General features: G+C 44.7%; 2 protein-coding genes across 23 annotated transcripts in view; one reads left to right on the top strand and one right to left on the bottom strand.

The window, feature by feature from the left end:
• LOC122697304 (BOLA class I histocompatibility antigen, alpha chain BL3-7-like) overlaps window positions 1-19881 on the bottom strand; it is a 210274-nt gene that overhangs the window by 93593 nt on the left and 96800 nt on the right. For 3 of the 18 annotated variants that reach the window (XM_043907960.1, XM_043907967.1, XM_043907977.1), the window contains exon 7: window positions 7008-7055. The exons of 5 other annotated variants lie outside the window; for them this stretch is intronic. In XM_043907960.1, coding sequence (XP_043763895.1) covers window positions 7008-7055 — 48 coding nt within the window. Of the gene's footprint in view, window positions 1-4520; window positions 6848-7007; window positions 7056-7196; window positions 7230-7661; window positions 7764-7874; window positions 8151-8761; window positions 9038-9250; window positions 9521-9839; window positions 10000-19881 lie in introns of those variants that run through there. 10 more of the 18 variants (XM_043907971.1, XM_043907972.1, XM_043907962.1 and 7 more) reach the window with 7 other exon arrangements.
• Window positions 1-19881, top strand: part of LOC122697302 (MHC class I polypeptide-related sequence B-like) — a 183139-nt gene that overhangs the window by 104094 nt on the left and 59164 nt on the right. Inside the window, exon 6 of one of the 5 annotated variants that reach the window (XM_043907946.1) lies at window positions 989-1262. The exons of the other annotated variants lie outside the window; for them this stretch is intronic. Within the exon in view, the coding sequence (XP_043763881.1) occupies window positions 989-1101 (113 nt within the window). The 3' untranslated portion in view covers window positions 1102-1262. Of the gene's footprint in view, window positions 1-988; window positions 1263-19881 lie in introns of those variants that run through there. 5 annotated transcript variants of the gene reach the window in all.

Raw genomic sequence — 19881 nt, 5'->3', positions numbered from 1 at the left:
CTCCCTACTGTAAGTTCATGAATTTACAGAAGTCAGAACATTGCACAACTATTCTTTCCACAAAAATAGCAGCACACTAACAATAAGAACAAAGGAAAAGCCAAATACACAGGCTTTTTAAAAGTTGTGCAATATGAGGGTAATGATAAACTCACGATTTTCCTAAATCAGAGTCAGGCCAGCCACATTATTGTCCAGACCACCTTTGGACTCTGTCTGTAACATCAATCCTTCCCTGAGTCTCCAGCCTGCTTGTCAGCCCTACACACACAAGACCCCTGGACTCATGAGTCAAGTTTTAAAATAAATCTCTCTCTCTGTTTCACACACACAACACAACATTTCTCACACACTGGGAAGGGATCATTCCTCATAAATAGTAGGGTTTACTTTCGATCCACTGGTTCTGACCTCAGGACCAAGCTCTGCAGTATTTCTGCACGGCTGCGTCTGAACCAGGTCAGGAGTCCCTGCACTTACTGCCTCTGGTTTGAGGATGGACACTTTCATCAGGAACTTTCATCCTCCAGAACAGCAAGGCGGAAGGGCAGAGTCTTGTGTGGTTGATGGAGGAGCCAAACTACTTTATCGATGAGACCAAGCTCTTGACGGGTCAGGTGAAGACTTCCCACTAAATCTGAGAAATGTGCAGTGATGTCACAGCCAAACGCTGGAGACTGGTCTGAACAAAGAGCACCCGTTGATGAAAGCAGGCAGGAGCCTGGGAGAAAGCAGGGGGAGTGGTGCGCTCTACCTCTCCCCAGTCCTCAGGAGCGAGAGACCCTCTGGGTGGGGTTCCTGTAGCATCAGGTGAGGCAGGTGAGTGAACACAAGTCATCACCTGAGAATGAAGGCTGGGGTCTGTGCATCATGTCAGAGGATGGTCAAATCTGATGTTGGAGCAACTGAAAGAGAATCTCTGAGGGAATAAAAAGCAATATTCTGCAACCAGTTGGTCACTTATTGATTGGTTTTTCTTTTTCCCCAGAGCCTATTAGCCTACAAGACCTGGATCAAATCCAGATGAAGCCAACTGATAATAATGGCCTCACACACCCAGAATTTCAATCCTCGTGTCAGATCCCTGCTCCATCAGTCTAACAGGGGAAGCTTAGAATTTGCAGCCAGGAGGCCTGAATTCAATTCCGAGTTCTGGTCTTAATAGCACTTTTTCTTTTATGTGTGTTCTGTTATTTATCATATTATTTTAAATTATTTTTATTTTTAACTGGAGAATACTTGCATTACAGTGTTGTATTGGTTTCTGCCACACAGCAGTGTGAATCAGCCATAAGTATACATGTAACTCCTCCCTCTGGAACTTCCTTCCACCTTCCCCATCCCACCCCTCTAGGTCACTGAGCACCAGGTTGAGCTTCCCATGTTATACCAAAACTTCCCACTAGCTTTTATTTTACACATGGTAATGGATATATTTCAATGCTACTCTCTCAATTCATCCCACCCTCGCCTTCCTTCACTGTGTCCCAAAGGCCATTCTCCACATCTGCATCTCTATTCCTGCCCTGTAAATAGGTTCATCAGTACCATTTTTCTAGATTCCATATAGATGTATTTTTTATTATTATTTTTGAAGTTAGTTGATGTAAAATATAACACATTCCTTCTTGAGGTCTCCATTTCCTCATCTATGAAATGAAAAAACTAGTGTTTCTTTCCAGTCATGATTGGGATGATTAAAAGTGTTAATATATTTGAGATGGTTGCAGCTGCACCACACTAGTACTAATATTACTTTTGCTTTTTATATTATAATGAAGCACATGCACAAGAAATTATTACCAATAAGCTTTATCTGCCAGTTTCCTTATGGTGGCTTCTCCTGAGATGACTACTAGCAGATTTCTGGAAATCTAAGGTTCCCTTCACCCTTGTCACAGTCATATATGCATATATGTTACTTCATGCCTGCAACATCTGTATTATTTCATATTACAAGTTTTAACTGCTCTTTAAATATACACATCTGGATTGCATTTTGGTTCACGTATTGGGAAGGGACAGTGTGTAAGATTCTGGGGAAAAGGAGAGTTTTACCTCAGCCTTGAGGAGGCTCTAATAATCCCCCACCTCTCTCTCCCCCCAGCTCCCATTGTCTGACAGGTTCAGCATAAAGGGCTGGGGGATAATGCAGCGGGACACCTGGGGCCAGTGCTCAGTGGCTGACCCTGGGGGGAATCTCCCCTGAGCAGTTATCACCCTCATGTGATGAAGCTGAGCTGAAGGGCGATGTCGGGGGAGGGGACAGGACAGGGCGTGGGGGCTTCTGATTAGGAGGAATAAGGGTCAGTCTGCTTCTAGGGAGCCGTGACGGTTGGGGATGAGTGTCCTGAACCGAGAGAGTAAAGGAGCCCAGAACGTGGAGGCATCAGTCAAGCAGCAGCATCTCCCTCCATGAGCTCAGGCTGATTTCCACAGGGCAGACGGGAGGTGAGACTTCTCCATCAGACCCTCAGTCGTTCCTGACTTCTGGTCTGGGGGCACACAGGTGAGCGGTGCTCTCCTTGGTCAGGACCACCTTAGCACCATCCAGGTAAAGCATTTGTGGCAGGGTGTTCTAAGGGGCACCTCCCACAGACCCGAGACAGATGACTGGAGCACTTTCTGCAGCAGGACGGGACTAGAAGCAAGAGGGAGACAAAGGGTTCTCCCAGGTCAGGTCCTGTTCCCTCCCTGCCTGGTGCACATGATGCACAGTAAGGTAATGGGAATAGAGAACTCATTCCATATCTGTTTATCCGAATGGGATGATATATTCTTTTATGGTTTTATTCAAGGTTAATGTCATTCACGCAGTTGTGCATGCATGTTTCCATTAGAGTATTCTAGCATTTTAGTAAACTCTCAAGTGTCATTTGTTGTACTCAGCTTTCATTAAGCATCCTCATTCATTTTCTTGTGTGATTATTTAATCAAAGGCGCAACTGGCTGTACATTAAGAAGTCAAATATCTGTGCATGATTTCTCATGATACAGACTCTTATAATCCTGATTCTTCTCAATTTCTGCTTAACCATGTGACCACTTTGAATAATTTTTAGCTGATTCTTTTGGCTTTTATTTCCAAGTCTCTAAACACGATGCCTTATTAGAACTCTGCTTGATTTTTCTGTCACAGCACTGTCTGTCGCATCACACAGGGGCTGATGCAATAGTTAACAGTCATTGCTTTCTTTCACTCTTCCTATTCCTTCAGTTTCCCACTTTATTTATATATTGATCACACTTAGTTCATTCAGGTTTTTCTTTTCTATGACTAATACACTTGTCAACTAAAAAGATGCTCAACTGAAGACTTGTGAGTTAAGTTTTCTTTGGGGCAAAATGAGGACTGCAGCCTGGGAGACAGCACCTCAGATAGCTCTGAGAAACAGCTCCACAGAGGTAGGGAGGGAAGGTCAGTATATATGATTTTGGTGAAGGGGGGAGTTCAGTGCAATCAAGCTTATCTTCCAAAGGTTTTCTGCTACTCACAAGGAGGTGATCTCACAGTGAAAGGATTTAATGCTTTTCTATATATGAGGAAATGAAGCGAACCAAAGGACTGGAAAAGGTCAGTTTTCATTCCAATCCCTAAGAAGGGAAATGCCAAAGAATATTTAAACTACCGTACAATTGTACTCATTTCACATGCTAGCACAATCATGCTCAACATTCCTCAAGCTAGGCGTCAGCAGTATGTGAACTGAGAGCTTCCAGATGTACAAGCTGGGTTTAGAGAAGGCAGAGGAAGCAGAGATCATATTGACAGCATTTGTTGGATCACAGGGAAAGCAAGGAATTCCACAAAAACATCTACTTCTGCTTTATTGACTATGCTAAAGGCTTTGACTGTGTGGATCACAACAAACTGCAGAATAGTCTTAAAGAGATGGGAATACCAGACCACCTTACTTGTCTCCTGAAAACCTGCATGCAGGTCAAGAAGCGACAGGTAGAACCATACTCGGAACTTCGGACTGGTTTAAAATTGGGAAAGGAGTATAATAAGGCTGTACATTGTCACCCTGCTTATTTAACTTATATGCAAAATACATCAGGCAAAATGCAAGGCTGGATGAATCAGAAGTTGGAATGAAGATTGCCAGGAGAAATAAATATCAACAACCTCAGATAAGGAGATGATACCACTTTAATGGCAGAAAGTGAAGAAGAACTAAAGAGCCTCTTGATGAGGCTCTGTTTTTGCTGAGTATGTTCTATGAAGCTCTCATGAATTCAGCTCTAATGACTGCTCTGTTTGCATGACTCTATCAATAAGTGTGGATACTTTGGATATTCCATCAGTTTTTCCTTTTTTGGAAATGTCGTCCTGAACCCTTCTGACATGCTCCCACCTGGTCAGGATTCTTCTGCATCTGGAGCAGAGCCATCCTCCTAGGATCTCCCTCCACCACCATCTGGGCAGCATTTTAAAGTGCTGTGGATACTGCATAGCACAGGGAACTCTACCCAGCACTCTCTAATGGTGTAAATGGGGAAAGAATTTAAAAGACTGGATATATAGAGACCTGATTCACTTTATTGTCCAGCAGAAAGTGACACAGCATTGTACATCAATTACACTCCAATGAAAACAAAACAAACAAGTAAGCAAGCAGATCTCTACCCTGGATGTCATTATTAGTCACTTGTTCTTTCAGCCAAATCCGAGTGCCTGCATTGTACCAGATTAAGTTCCAGTTCCAGATCTTTGCTCTAACAATTGAAATTTGACATTCTTGTCCATCCCTCTCTCCCCTTCACCTGATTAGGAGCATTTCCAGATTAGGAGAATTCCCAACTGAAAGAGTCTTGGTAGGAGGCAGAGACCACCTTCCTCCATTAAAGAAGAAAACCCACTTTCCCAAATATTCTTGCTAGAGCACACAGCATGAAGCTGAGGTCCCAGCACTCAGGTGACCACATGTCAGACTCTACTCAGGCCATTGTGACACAGAGAAGCTGAAACTATGCAGGATGCATCTGACAAGGGTGTCGAGAGTGGGAGTCACACCACACCCAGTTGTCAGGAGCCTCAGTGATAGCCGTCCTCAGCGCGGGGTCCACGTCCAGCACGAGGGGCTCACTGTGTGAACAGTGACACTGTGCCCCAGCGGGGGCGAAAGTTCCTTTGTGGTATCTGGCCTGGAGTGGACACTGTGGGTCCTGTTCCGGTGGAGCCATATATATATAGTACTGTTTGTCTAACTTTGGATCCCATGGTTAGCTCCAAGGATGAGTGAGGAGAACTCAACCTGGAGAATGGTTTCAGAGAGCAAGGATTTTTCACGCTGAACTTTGAACCACTGCCTAAGTCTTCAGGTGGAGTAAGAACTACATTATTTCTCAACATCACACCTCATAATTGACAATATAGGTATTCCCTTTTCTTTTTGAAGAAAAAAACGCTTTATATGTGGATTTAAGACCCACTCTGGCCACTTGCTCTCATATACCTTAGTGGTCCCCAAACTGGCAGATCATCAGAATTGCTTGTGGGGCTTCTTACGAAATGCTCAGTCTCTCCCCAGAACCACCTTCTTAAGCCAAGTATTAGGAGAAGACCAAGGGACCGCCCATTTAACAACCTCTGTGTGTGAGGCTGATACACAGCATTTGGGAATCCTGGTCTATGCACATTCTTGCTACTAAAAGTGTGATCTGGAGACCAGCAGCATCAGCACCAACCTTATTACAAATGCAGATTCTCAGGCTCTACTCCCGACTGTCTAGATTTAATGAGGGTGCAGAGAGCACCAGCATCCCCACCCTGGATCCCAACACTAATCCTACAGGCTCCTCTACTGCATCACTCACCCTTCACCTCCTGATTCTGCACAGCAGTTAGACTGACACTTCTAGTAAGCAGTCACACCAGGTCATCTTCTATTCAAACCATCTTATGAGTCCACATCTTTCACAGACATCAGACACCTTCCAATATGCTGGAGGCCCACATGATCTGGCCAGACACTGGATCTCATCTCAATTCCTCGTTCCTCCAGCCACACCTGCCTCCTGGCTCTTCCTTGAACACAGACACTCTCCTGCCCTCCTGCATTTGCACTAGAGGCTCCTCTGCCTGGAGAGAACTTCCCCCAGACATCCTTGTGGACATTCTTTCATGTCCTTCACATCTTTACTCCAATATCATCTCCTCAACGAGGCCTACACTGACCACTCTAGTAAAACAGCCACATTCCTTGTACCCATGCACTTATATTCTCGGTCACCTTCATCAAAGAACTTGCCAATCCTTAGGCAGACACTTTCCTCACTTATTAGGCTCACTCTGCTCCCACTCATCAGAACATAGGGCACGGGGCCAACAAAGTGTGTCTGTTTTTAGTTTACTGAGGTTTCACAGATGCAAAAATAGAGCATCACCTGGCACACAACAAATATCAGATGAAGGAATGATCAGTGTACACGCCTCTGTATTCCATCTTCATTAATGTGAACTCAGGCCACTTGCTCTCTTGTGGCAGCTACAGCACAACATCCATTCACACTGTCATCAGTGCTGCCTGTACTTTCCCCACAAGAGCTGATCACCCCTCCCTCCCACAGAGACCAGTCTGCACTCTACACATAATGGTATTTTCTCTTCAGAAAAGATCCCAGGCTGACAGGTCGCATATTCTAACCTGTGGTGACTATCAGGCACTGCTTTATAAATCCAGGAGTTTGGATTGGAAGAGGTCAGCAGTCTCCCCACCTCTTCTTGTTATGCTGATCGGAGCACAGACACACTCAGATGCAGCTGCAGAAAGAGGGGTCCTGGGATCTGACGTCACAAAGCAGGACCGAGCATCACTCAGTCCCCACAGGCAGCTGTCTCACACTGTGAGAGAAAAGAATCAGGAACCAGTTCAGGTCGGTCATGTAGGGCTCACATTCTCCACAGACCCCACATGCTCACATGTCCCACTCAAAGATCCCCACCACCCAGTGTGTCCCCTCTGCTCCAACTCCTCTCCCAATCTAGACTCTCCTGGTCTCACCTTTAGGAACCGTGAGAGACACATCAGAGCCCTGGGCACCGTCACTGCCTGGAGGAGAACAAGACCAGGATGTGGTCAGAACCCACAGGAGAGAAACTAGAGAAAGCACTTTGAGGAGGGTGAGTCCCCCATGGCCTCCTGTCTGCACCCTCACAAGGGTCTCAGGAATCACACACCCTCTGTACTTACTTGCAGTCTGGGTGTAGCCCCCTCCGTTTTCACCTGTGAGAGGAAAGTATCACATGAGAGACCAGGGAGCAGACTGAGTCATGAGACTCTAGAGGAACTCCCTAGTCCTGGATGACAAAGAACTTCTCAAAACTGTGACCAAAAATCTAGGACAGGTTCAGGAACATGAAGGAAGGAGAAGTGGGGGGACTGGACCACCTGCCCTCCTGGAGGTCTGTCCTCAGCAGGGACATTCCCTTCTGACCTTCAAATGCTGAGAAACAGGCCCCCAACTGGAATTATGAAGATGAAAAATTTGTCTCTCATTTTCACATGTACTTCACAAAAGGGTCAGTCTTAGCATCAGCTCAGATTCCACGTGTGTGTGGAGACTACTTGACAGTAACGAGGCAGGCAAACTTCCACCTGGACCAGAAACCTGCCCAGTGAGACAAGAAAACTCAGATCCCTCCCTCCTTTCTCTACCTGAGCGCTTCTTCCTCCAAATCACAGCTCCAGTCACCACAGCAAACAGGAGAACCAGGCCAACAATGATGCCCATGATGGGGATGGAGGGCTGAGGAGGTTCTGTGAAAGAAAGGGAAGGGGCCCAGACTTCAGGCTTCAGTCCTGATCTTGCTGAACGTGTCCAGAAAGGCTCCTGCTTTATCTGAGAGGAAGCTCTGACCCCCTCCTTACCCCATCTCAGGGTGAGGGGCTCCTGTAGCCCCTCGTGCTGCACATGGCAAGTGTATCTCTGCTCCTCTCCAGAAGGCACCACCAGGGCTGCCCACTTCTGGAAGGTTCCATCCCCTGAAGGCCTGGTCTCCACAAGCTCCAAGTCCTGAGTTTGGTCCTCCCCGTCACGCTGCCAGGTCAGTGAGATCTCCTCAGGGTAGAAGGCCAGGGCCCAGCACCTCAGGGTGACCTCATGATCAGAGATGCGGTGACGGGTCACACGTGTCTGTGGAGGGTCTGAAGAGGAAGAATCAGAAAATTCACATTTAATGGGCCACTGAAGCTAGTACCATGTGACCATGCTGAGAATGGACGAGATCATGGGTTTGAAAAGAAGGAGCACAAACACCAGACACCAGCCCGGACTCCGGGGACTGGGAAAAACTCCTAGTTCTTGGAAAGTTCTGGAGTCAGGGTGAGTGCCAACATAGGAGACTCCATGTAAGGGGAAAATACAGAGTAATTAATGGTCCTGATTTGGGTGGAGGCTGAATATCTCAGAAAAGCTGAAGTCTGGTCTCCTTAAGATGTTCTCAGGGTGAGAACAGGCCTTGAGAGAGAAAGTCATGGTTCACAAGATGGCAGTCAGGGTCAAAGGGCACCACTGACCAGTTATTTCAGGGATGCTTTTCTGCTTCTCCAAAAACACTGAATGCTTTAACTGTCCTTCAGAGAAGTGGGGCCACTGGTGTGTCACTGTCTTCTACAGAATATGAAAACCTAGGGGCATTCCCCCATCTCCAGACAAGAAGTTGGGGCGGTGTTCCCAGAAGGACCCCATTTTCCTCTCCTCGTGGAAAGCCGGCTCCAGCTGAGAGGAGATCAGGGAGGCCCGGTGCCCCTCATACCTGCGCGCAGCAGCGTGTCCTTCCCGTTCTCCAGGTGGCTGAGGAGCCACCGCACGCACTTGACCTCCATGTAGTTCCGTTGGCGCTCTGCCTCACCGTAGATTTCCCACTTGCGCTTGGTGATCTGAGCCACCGCGTCCGCCGCGGTCCAGGAGCGCAGGTCTTCGTTCAGGGCGATGTAATCTCTGCCATCGTAAGCGGTCTGCCAGAACCCGCGGAGGAGGCGCCCGTCCGGTCCCACGTCGCAGCCAAACCGAAACTGGTAGCTATGAGACTCTGACCCGCCCCGATCACCAGCGGTGATTAAACCCGAACTGAAAATGGAACCGGGTCAAGTCCCCGTCCCCATCTCCGCCCCTGGCTCCTCCCGAGGAGGGCGGTGAGGATCCCGCAGTGTCGGGGTGACCCTCGGACCCAGAGACTCGAGGCAACCCTACCCAGTCCCTGGGGATGGGCGTCGTGACATGGACCCGGGCCCGCGTAGCTCACCGGCCTCGCTCTGCTTGTAGTAGCCGCGCAAGGTGTTCAAGCCTGATCGCATTCCCCGTTGAGTTTCCTCGGCATCTTGTGTAATCTCTTTCCAGTATTCCGGCCCCTCCTGCTCTATCCACGGCGCTCGCGGCTCCACTCTCGGATTCGGGGCGTCGCTGTCGAACCGCGCGAACTGCGTGTCGTCCACGTAGCCGACGGCAAAGAAACGGGGCTCCCCGAGGCCGGGCCGGGACACGGCGGTGCAGAAATAGTTCAGGGAGTGGGAGCCTGGGGGCGGGGAGGGGTGAGACCCGGCCCGACATTCCTCCTGGCGCGGGTCCCGAGTCAGAGGTGATGGGGCCGGGAGTGGGAGGGGGGTAGGGGCAAGTGAGCCCGACAAGGTCGGAGAAGGACCGGGACTTCTTGGGGGAGAGAAAAGGGGGCGGGGAGCAGGGGAGGGACAGGGCGGGACCAGGTGGGCCAGGACGGGTCTAGCGAGGGCGGCGGGGTGGCTCCTTCTCTGGGGGTCCTGCCCCTCTCCCCCCCATCCACGGGCGGTCCCCTCGCCCCTCCCCGCAGAGGCCTTTCCCTTCCGACCCGCACTCACCGGCCCAGGTCTCGTTCAGGACCAGAACCCCCGAGAGCAGCAGGAGGGCTCGCGGCCCCATGACCGGTATCCTCCGGGTCTCCGTATCCTCTGGGTCTGGGGAGAAGCTGAGTCCCGGCGGAGGGTGGTTGTGGGGGTGGGGTACCGGTGGAGACTTTATACCTGGAACCGCGGGGCCGCTGATTGGCTTCTAGAAACCAGACACCCAATGGGAGTGAGAACTAGGGCCGCGACACGAGTGTCCGGGCAGAAAGGCACAACACAGTTTGCGAAGAGAAAGTGAAACTCGAGGAGACTAGGGATCCCAACACAGACAGCCCCCGCCCCAAACGAGGCCCTTGACTCTGAGACGCTGAGATCCTGAGAACCACATCCGGTACCTGGGACTTTGCCCTGATCCCTCCTCTCTTGCTCCGAGAACTCTGCAGTCACACTGTCCCTGAGTCCTGGCCCAGCGACTGTGTAGTCAGATATTTTCAGAACATTTTGGTCAGGATATTTATACAGTCCTACAAATTAGTGAGGACCCCAAGGATAATTTTATGTGGTTACTTCTATTGATATTTTCCGTAGTAGAAATAACAGTTTAAAAAAATTTAACTAACTTATATAGAATAATGTTAATAACCCATGATTTTTATATGAAAATAACTATTTCCCCAAATACTATTTCTCCAAACTCTATAGTGGGAACAGTGGAAGTTTTTCATTTATATTTTGGCAAGTCTTTTCCTTGTCTGTCTCACTGGATTCTATGTTAGCTTTTGCATTGAATCCGTTATTTTGATTGAAATCTATGAAAATAAAAAGGACCATACAATGTAGGAGTAATATTTTTAATAACCTTTCCTGTTATTTGTGGATGTTTATCTTTGATACAAAGCTAAAACTAGGCAAGTAATAGTTTCTTAAAAGTTATTTTCTCAGTGGACCTGAAACAATATCACTATTTCCTATTCTGTTACATTAAAATCCATCAGCCTATTTTGCCCACTGGATATCACTTGTACTAATGTAAGATTTTTAACAAGTAATTCATTGTTTCACTAAGTTTTATAGATCTTCCAGTGTCATTCCTTCTTTCAAATAAAACTTGCATTCCATGAAAAAGAGGGTAGTTCAGCTCATACAAATGATTTTCCTTGGGACATAGGACTTTGGAACGTAGCAGAAATGCTTGTTGATTACTTCCCGTGTCATCATAGAAGATAGTTCTTTTTAAGAAAAATGACCTTTATTAGCATTTTGAGATATGACCACAAGCCTATTATTTTCCTCAAAGAAGCAGCTCATTTTTACAGTAGGGAAAACAACAGAGCAATATTTGTGCAAGGCATATATTAAAATTAGAACACCATTTTCTGAATTTTGCTTAAGCATGAAAAACTTGAAAGGCCAATATTCACACCAGTTTTGTGTTTTTTTTTTTTAAGTATCGATAGTTTTTGATACTTTGAAATAGCAAACCAGGGAAACAGGAGAGCAACCTGTATTAAGTACTAGCAGTCAATAAAGTCTCAAATGATGGTAAGACACTAGATACCAGGTAATCCAGAAAGATTGTTCTAAGGGAAAGAATTGCAAATGCAACATTTCTGAAGGAAGCATTCAAAATGGTTAGAGCATATATGTCATTAAAATGTTATATCTCAAAATGAGAAAGCTGCCATTCAGATTGACACAAAAGAATTCTAGAAAATAGTGTAAGATTCATTAATATTAAATCTCATTAATAACATTAATGAGAAGATTATTAAGAAGTGTCGAGAATATACTGAAGAACTCTACAAAACAGATCTTAAAGATTCATCTAACCACGACGGTGTGATCACTGACTTAGAGCCAGACATCCTGGAGGGTGATGTCAAGTGGGCCTCAGGAAGCATCATTATGAACAAAACTAGTGGAGGAGATGGAATTCCAGCTGAGCTATTTCAAATCTTAAAAGATGATGCCGTTAAAGTGTTGCACTCCGTATGCTGGCAAATTTGGAAAACTCGGCAGTGGCCATAGGACTGGAAAAAGTCCATTTTCATTCCAGTCCCAAAGAAGGGCAATGCCAAAGAATCTTCAAACTACCGCAAAATTGCACTCATTTCACACACTGTCAAGATTATGCTCAAAATTCTCCAAGCTAGGCTTCAACAGTATGTGAACCAAGAACTTCTAGATGTTCCAGCTGGATTTAGAAAAGGCAGAGGAATCAGAGATCAAATTGCCAATATCCACTGGATAGAAAAAGCAAGAGCGTTCAAGAAAAACATCTGCTTCATTGACTACACTAAACCCTTTGACTGTGTAGATCACAACAAACTGAGGAATATTCTTCAAGAGATGGGAATACCAGACCACCTGACCTACCTCCTGCAAAACCTATATGCAGGTGAAGAAGCAACAGTTAGAACTGGACATGGAACAACAGACTAGTTCCAAATTGGGAAAGGAGTACGTCAAGGCTATATATTGCTACCCTGCTTATTTAACTTATATGCAGAGTACATCATGTGAAATGCCAGGCTGGATGAAGCACAAGCTGGAATCAAGATTGCCAGGAGAAATATCAATAACCTCAGATATGCAGATGACACCACCCTTATGGCAGAAATCGAAGAACTAAAAAGCCTCTTGAGGAAGGTGAAAAGGGAGAGTGAAAAAGTTGGCTTAAAACTCAACATTCAGAAAACTAAGATCATGGCATCTGGTCATCACTTCATGGCAAATAGATGGGAAAACAGTGGAAACAGTGAGAGACTTTATTTTCTTGGGCTCCAAAATCTCTGCAGATGGTGACTGAAGCCATGAAATTAGAAGATGCTTGCTCCTTGGAAGAAAAGCCATGACCAACCTAGACAGCATATTAAAAAGCAGAGGCATTACTTTGCCAACAAAGATCCGTCTAGTCAAAGCTATGGTTTTTCCAGTAGTCATGTATGGATGTGAGAGTTGCATTATAAAGAAAGCTGAGCAACAAAGGAATAATGCTTTTGACCTGTGGTGTTGGAGAAGACTCTTGAGAGTCCCTAGGACTGCATGGAGATCAAACCAGTCTATCCTAAAGGAAATCAGTCCTGAATATTCATTAGAAGGACTAATGCCGAAACTGAAGTTCCATTTCTTTGGCCACCTGATGCAAAGAGCCAACTTATTAGAAAAGACCCTGCTGCTGGGAAAGGTTGAAGGCAGGAGGAGAAGGGGAAAACTGAAGATGAGATGATTGGATAGCAAAACTGATTCAATGGACATGAGTTTCAGCAAGCTCCTGGAGATGGTGAAGGACAGGGACGCCTGGCATGCTGCAGTGCATGGCGTTGCAGAGTTGAACAGGACTGAGCAACTGAACAACAAAACTAATGTTAACTAAGTTCCTTTCAGAAGAACAAAGAAATTTGGAAGTTTGAAGGCACACTGAGAATAATTATTGTTCTCAGATGATGTTCAAACTTCTAAAGGTCCCTAAAAAGACAGTTTATTGTTGCTGTTTTTATCACCTTTCATTTGTGTTTTTCATCCTCATTTTGTTCTATCATTCATTCTGTCTCCAGGAAAATGTGCACGTGAAATGTCACAATAAGCTATCATTTCAGTAATTCCACATAAAGTGTTGTACAGTTAGGATAAACATGAATAAAGAGAAAGCACCAGATGCAAAACTGTAGGAGTCCTCTGCTTTACTTGGTCTGTGTGACTGGAAGTTTAAAGGGCAATGACTTAAGTTTGTAATGATTAAACATTGATCATCCTCTTTCATTTCTGACCTACCACCTTAAAGCTATTATACATTTATATTAAATGGACAAAATACTCTAATATGATCTTCTTTGACAGTTTCCTGGGAGAAATGTTTAAATATAAACTGAAAGTGTTTGTGAATACTGGTGGCAGCTTTACAATGCAGACTGCAAGCAACAAATTGCCCTTTCTGTCTTGAATCACAGGTAACTTCAGTTTATAAGTATCATTAAGAGACGTTCTACTAGTTTCATCACAATGTCAGACAAATCTGAATTCAGTTCCAACATTTGCCACTGCTATTCATCTGTCCATCTATCTACCTATCAGTCTATTTGTCATAGTCTTCATCTACCTTTCAACCTACTATAAATATTCAATACTGATCATGACAATCACACTAAAAATGTCTACTTGTATCTCTTTATTCACAAATGAGAGGAATTAAATGACATGGCCAAAATCATACGCCTAGCTTATTGGTGATAACCCTCTTGTCGTTGTCCGACTCTTTGTTACCCCATAGACGGCAGCACGCCAGGCTTCCCTCTCCCTCACTATTGCCTGAAGTTTGTTCAAACTCATGTCCATTGAGTCAGTGATGCCACCCAACCATCTCATCCTCTGTCATCCTCTTCAACTCCTGCCTTCAATCTTTCCCAGCAGCAGGGGCTTTTCCAATGAGTTCGTTCTTCAAATCAACTGGTCAAAGTATTGAAGCTTCACCTTCAACATCAGTCTTTCCAGTAAAAATTCGGGGTTGATTTCCTTTAAGATTGGCTGGTTTGATGTCCTTGCTGTCCAAGGGACTCTCAAGAGTCTTCTCCAACACCACAGTTCAAAAGCATCAATTTTTCAAACTCAGCTTTCTTTATAGTCCAATTCTCACATCCATACATGAATCCTGGAAAAACCGTAGCTTTGACTAGATGTCCCTTTGTTGGCAAAGTAGTGACTCTGCTTTTTAATATGCTGTCTAGGTTGGTCGTAACTTTCCTTCCAAGGAGCAAGCGTCTTTTAATTTCATGGCTGCAGTCACCATCTGTCGTGATTTTGGAGACCCTGAAAAATAAAGTCTCTGACTGTTTCCATTATTTTCCCATCTATTTGCCATGAAGTGATAGACCCGGATGACATGATCTGAGTTTTCTGAACGCTGAGTTTTAAGCCAGCTTCTTCACTCTACTTTTTCACCTTCCTCAAGATGCTCTTTAGTTCCTCTTCGCTTTCTGCCTTTAGGGTGGTGTCATCTGCCTATCTGAGGTTTCTCCCAGCAATCTTGATTCCAGCTTGTGCTTCATCTAGCCAGGTATTTCACATGAGGTATTCTGCACATAAGTTAAATAAACAGAGTCACAATATACAGCCTTGACATACTCCTTTCCCAATTTGGAACCAGTCAGTTGTTCCATATCCAGTTCTAACTGTTGCTTCTTGACCTGCGTACAGATTTGCCAGGAGGCAGGTCAGGTGGTCTGGTATTCCCATCTCTTTAGGAATTTTTACAGCTTGTTGTAATCCACACAGTCAAAGGCATTGGCATAGTCAATAAAGCAGAAGTAGATGTTTTTCTGGAATTCTCTTGCTTTTTCAAAGTTCCAATGGATATTGGCAATTTGATCTCTGGTTCCTCTGTCTTTTCTAAATCCAGCTTAAACAACTGAAAGTTCTCAGTTCACATACTGCTAAAGCATAGCTTGAAGGATTTGGAGTGTAATTTTGCTAGCCTGTGAAATGAGTGCAATTGTGTGGTACTTTGAAGATTCTTTGACATTGCCTTTCTTTGGGATTGGAATGATAACTGACCTTTCCCAGTCCTGTGGCCACTGCTGAGTTTTCCAAATTTGCTGGCATATTGACTACAGCACTTTGACAGCATCAGTTTTTATGATTTGAAATAGCTCGGCTGGAATCCCATCACCTCCACTGGCTTTGTTTATAGTGGTGCTTCCTAAGACCCACTTGACTTCATCCTCCAGGATGTCTGGCTCTACGTGAGTGATCACACCATCGTAGTTATCCGGGTCATTAAGATCATTTCTGTATAGTTCTTCTGGAAGTATTCTTGCCACCTCTTCTTAATATCTTCTGCTTCTGTTAGGTCCATACTGTTTCTGTCCTTTATTGTGCCCATCTTTACATAAAATGTTCCTTTGGTATCTCTAATTTTCTTGTAGAGATCTCTATCTTTCCCGTTCTATTGTTTTCCTCTATTTCCTTGCACTGATCATTTAGCAAGGCTTTCTTATCTCTCCTTACTATTCTTTGGAATTCTATTCTAAGATGGTATATCTTTCCTTTTCTCCTTTGCCTTTCACTTCTCTTCTTTTCTCAGCTATTTGTCAGGCCTTGTCAGACAACCATTTTCCCTTTTTGCATTTCTTTTTCTGCGGGGTGGTTTTGACCAGCACCTTTGTACACTTTCATGAAACTCTGTTCATAGTTTTTCAGGCACTCTATCAGATCTAATCCCTTCAATCTATTTATCACTTCCACTGTATAATCATAAGGGATTTGATTTAGGTCATACCTGAATGGCCTAGTGGTTTGCCCTGCTTTCTTCAAGTTAAGTCTGAACTTGGCAATAAGGAGTTCATGATCTGAGCCACAGTCAGCTCCCGTTCTTGTTTTTGTTGACTGCATTGAGCTTCTCCATCTTTGGCTGCAAAAAATATAATCAATCTGATTTCACTATCTATCATCTGGTGATGTCCATGTCTAGAGTCATTTCTTGTGTTGTTGGTAGATGGAGTTTGCTGTGACCAGTATGTTCTCTTGGCAAAACTCTGTTCGCCTTTATCCTGCTTCATTTTGTATTTCGGGGCCAAACTTGCCTGTTACTCAAGGTATTTCTTGACTTCTACTTTTGCATTCCAGTAACCTATGATGAAAAGGGCACCCTTCTTTGGCATTAGTTCTAGAGGATCTTGTAGGTCTTCATAGAGCTGTTCAACTTCAGCTTCTTTGGCATTAGTGTTTGGGGCATAGACTTGGATAACTGTGTTATTGAATGGTTTGCCTTGGAAATGAATGGAGATCATTCTGTCATTTTTGAGATTGCACCCAAGTTCTGCATTTTGGACTCTTTTGTTGACGATGCGCGTTGCTCCATTTTTCTAAGAGATTCTCACCCACAGTAGTAGATATAATGGTATCTGAATTAAATTCGCCCATTCCAGTTCTGAATAGTTCACTGATTCCTAAAATGTCGATGTTCACTCTTGCCATCTCCTGTTTGATCACTCCCAATGTACCTTGATTCATGGACCTAACATTCCAGGTTCCTATGCAATATCATTCTTGACAGCGTTAGACTTTATTTTCACCACCAGCCACAAAGGGGCATTGTTTCCACTTTGGCTCCGCCTCTTCATTCCTTCTGGAGCTATTTCTCCACTCTTCTCCAGTAGCATATTGGACACCTACCAACCTAGAGGTTCACCTTTCTGTGTCATATATTTTTGCTTTTTCATACTGTTCATGGGGTTCTCAAGGCAAGAATAATGAAGTGGTTTGCCATTCTGTCCTCCAGTGGACCACGTTTTGTCAGAACTCTCCACCATGACCTGTTCATCTTGGATGGCCCTACATGGCATGGCTCATAGTTTCACTGAGTTAGAATGAAATTAGATTGTCGTCCATGTGATCAGTTTGGTTAGTTTTCTGTGATTGTGGTTTTGATTCTGTCTGCCCTGTGATGGATGAGAATAAGAGGCTTGTGCAAGTTTCCTGATGTGAGGGACAGGCTGTGGGAAGGATTTGATTGGCTGGGGGGAAAGTTTTGCCCATCTTGTGCTTATGGGCAAGGCCATGCTCAGTAAGTCTTTAATCCAGTTTTCTGCTGATGGGTGGGCCCGTGTTCTCTTCCTGTACTTAGACCTGAAGCCAAACTATTGTAGGGGTAACAGCGACCTCCTCCAAAAGGACTTATGCCAGCATGCCACGCCTCTCAGGCCTGTTGCAGTCAAGTGCCCCTGACCCCAAGGCAGGCCACTGCTGACCCATGCCTCCGTCAAAGACTCCCTAACACTCACAGGCAAGTCTGGCTCAGTCTCTAGTGGAGACATTGTTCCTTTCTCCTGGGTCCTGGTGTGCACAAGGTTTTGTTTGTGCCCTCCAAGAGCCTGTTTCCCCAGTCCTGTACAAGTTCTGTAATTAAATCCCAGTGACCTTCAAAGTCACTTTCCCTGAGGTTATTTTTATTTTCAGGGCTTGCATTCACAAATGTATCAAGCTAGTCTGATGACTAGCTGGCTTAAAACTCAACATTCTAAATCCCAGTGACCTTCAAAGTCACTTTCCTTGAGGTTATTTTTATTTTCAGGGCTTGCATTCACAAATGTATCAAGCTAGTCTGATGACTAGCTGGCTTAAAACTCAACATTCAATGAAAAGATGCTCAACATCACTCATTATCAGAGAAATGCAAATAAAAACCACAGTGAGGTACCATTACACGCCAGTCAGGATGGCTGCTATCCAAAAGTCTACAAGCAATAAATGCTGGAGAGGGTGTGGAGAAAAGGGAACCCTCTTACCCTGTTGGTGGGAATGCAAACTAGTATAGCCGCTATGGAGAACAGTGTGGAGATTTCTTTAAAAACTGGAAATAGAACTGCCATATGGCCCAGCAATCCCACTTCTGGGCATACACACCGAGGAAACCAGATCTGAAAGAGACACGGTCACCCCAATGTTCATCGCAGCACTGTTTATAATAGCCAGGACAAGGAAGCAACCTAGATGCCCATCAGCAGACGAATGGATAAGAAAGCTGTGGTACATATACACCATGGAATATTACTCAGCCATTAAAAAGAATGCATTTGAATCAGTTCTAATGAGATGGATGAAACTGGAGCCCATTATACAGAGTGAAGGAAGCCAGAAAGATAAAGAACATTACAGCACACTAACACATATATATGGAATTTAGAAAGATGGTAATAATAACCCTATATGCAAAACAGAAAAAGAGACACAGATGTACAGAACAGACTTTTGGACTCTGTGGGAGAAGGCGAGGGTGGGATGTTTCGAGAGAACAGCATCGAAACATGTATGTTATCTATGGTGAAACAGATCACCAGCCCAGGTTGGATGCATGAGACAAGTGCTCGGGGCTGGTGCACTGGGAAGACCCAGAGGGATCGGGTAGAGAGGGAGGTGGGAGGGGAGATCGAGATGGGGAATACATGTAAATCCGTGGCTGATTCCTGTCAATGTATGACAAAACCCACTACAATATTGTAAAGTAATTAGCCTCCAACTAATAAAAATAAATGAAAAAATAAATAAATAAAGTAACATGGGAAAAAAAAAAAACTCAAAAAACTAAGATCATGGCATCTGGTCCCATCACTTCATGGCAAATAGATGGGAAACAATGGAAACAGTGACAGACCTTATTTCCTTTGACTCCAAAGTCACTGCAAAGGGTGACTGTAGCCATGAAATTAAAAGACACTTGCTCCTTGGAAGAAAAGCTATGAACAACCTAGACAGCATATTAAAAGGCAGAGACACAGCTTTACCAACAAAGGTCTGTCTAGTCAAAGCTATGGTTTTTCCAGGATTCATGTATGGATGTGAGAGTTGGGCCATAAGGAAAGCTGAGTGGTGAAGAATTGATGCTTTTGCGCTGTGGTGTTGGAGAAGACTCTTGAGAGTCCCTTGGACTGCAAGGAGATCCAGCCTGTCTATCCTAAAGGAAATCAGTCCTGAATATTCACTGGAAGGACTGATGCTGAAGTTGAAACTCCAATACTTTGGCCACCTGATGTGAAGAACTGACTCATTGGAAAAGACCCTGATGCTGAGAAAGATTGAAGGCAGGAGGAGAAGGGAACGACAGAGGATGAGATGGTTGGATGGCATCACCAACTTGATGGACATGAGTTTGACCACCTCCAGGAGTTGGTGATGGACAGGGAAACCTAGCATGCTGCAGTCCATGGGGTCACAAAGAGGTGGACATGACTGAGCAGCTGAATGACTGAACCGATCTTTATGGTGCTGTTTTTCTTGATCGATGAATGTTAATCTTGATGACATAAACATATGTGTTTTCTTTGAAGTGAGCATGCTTGGTGAATGTCAATCTTTCTCTAATGATGATCTAAAAGACCTGATACCCTGCAAGAGGAACAGAAGTAAATTACCATGTTATAAAGAAGTGTAAAATGATATGATAGTTCTATAAACTGCTATTAATCTTATGCACTTGGGCTAGAGTAATTTTTAAAAACCTAGTGTGATCTGAATCTTCCCAAGTCTCTTGTTTAACAAGAGCAAAATACAGAGAAGTAAGAGT

The sequence above is a fragment of the Cervus elaphus genome, chromosome 7, assembly GCF_910594005.1.
Source record: "Cervus elaphus chromosome 7, mCerEla1.1, whole genome shotgun sequence".
In the NCBI taxonomy this organism is placed as follows: domain Eukaryota; kingdom Metazoa; phylum Chordata; class Mammalia; order Artiodactyla; family Cervidae; genus Cervus; species Cervus elaphus.
The sequence above is the reverse complement of the archived record's forward strand: the minus strand, read 5'-3'. Positions and strand labels throughout refer to the sequence as shown.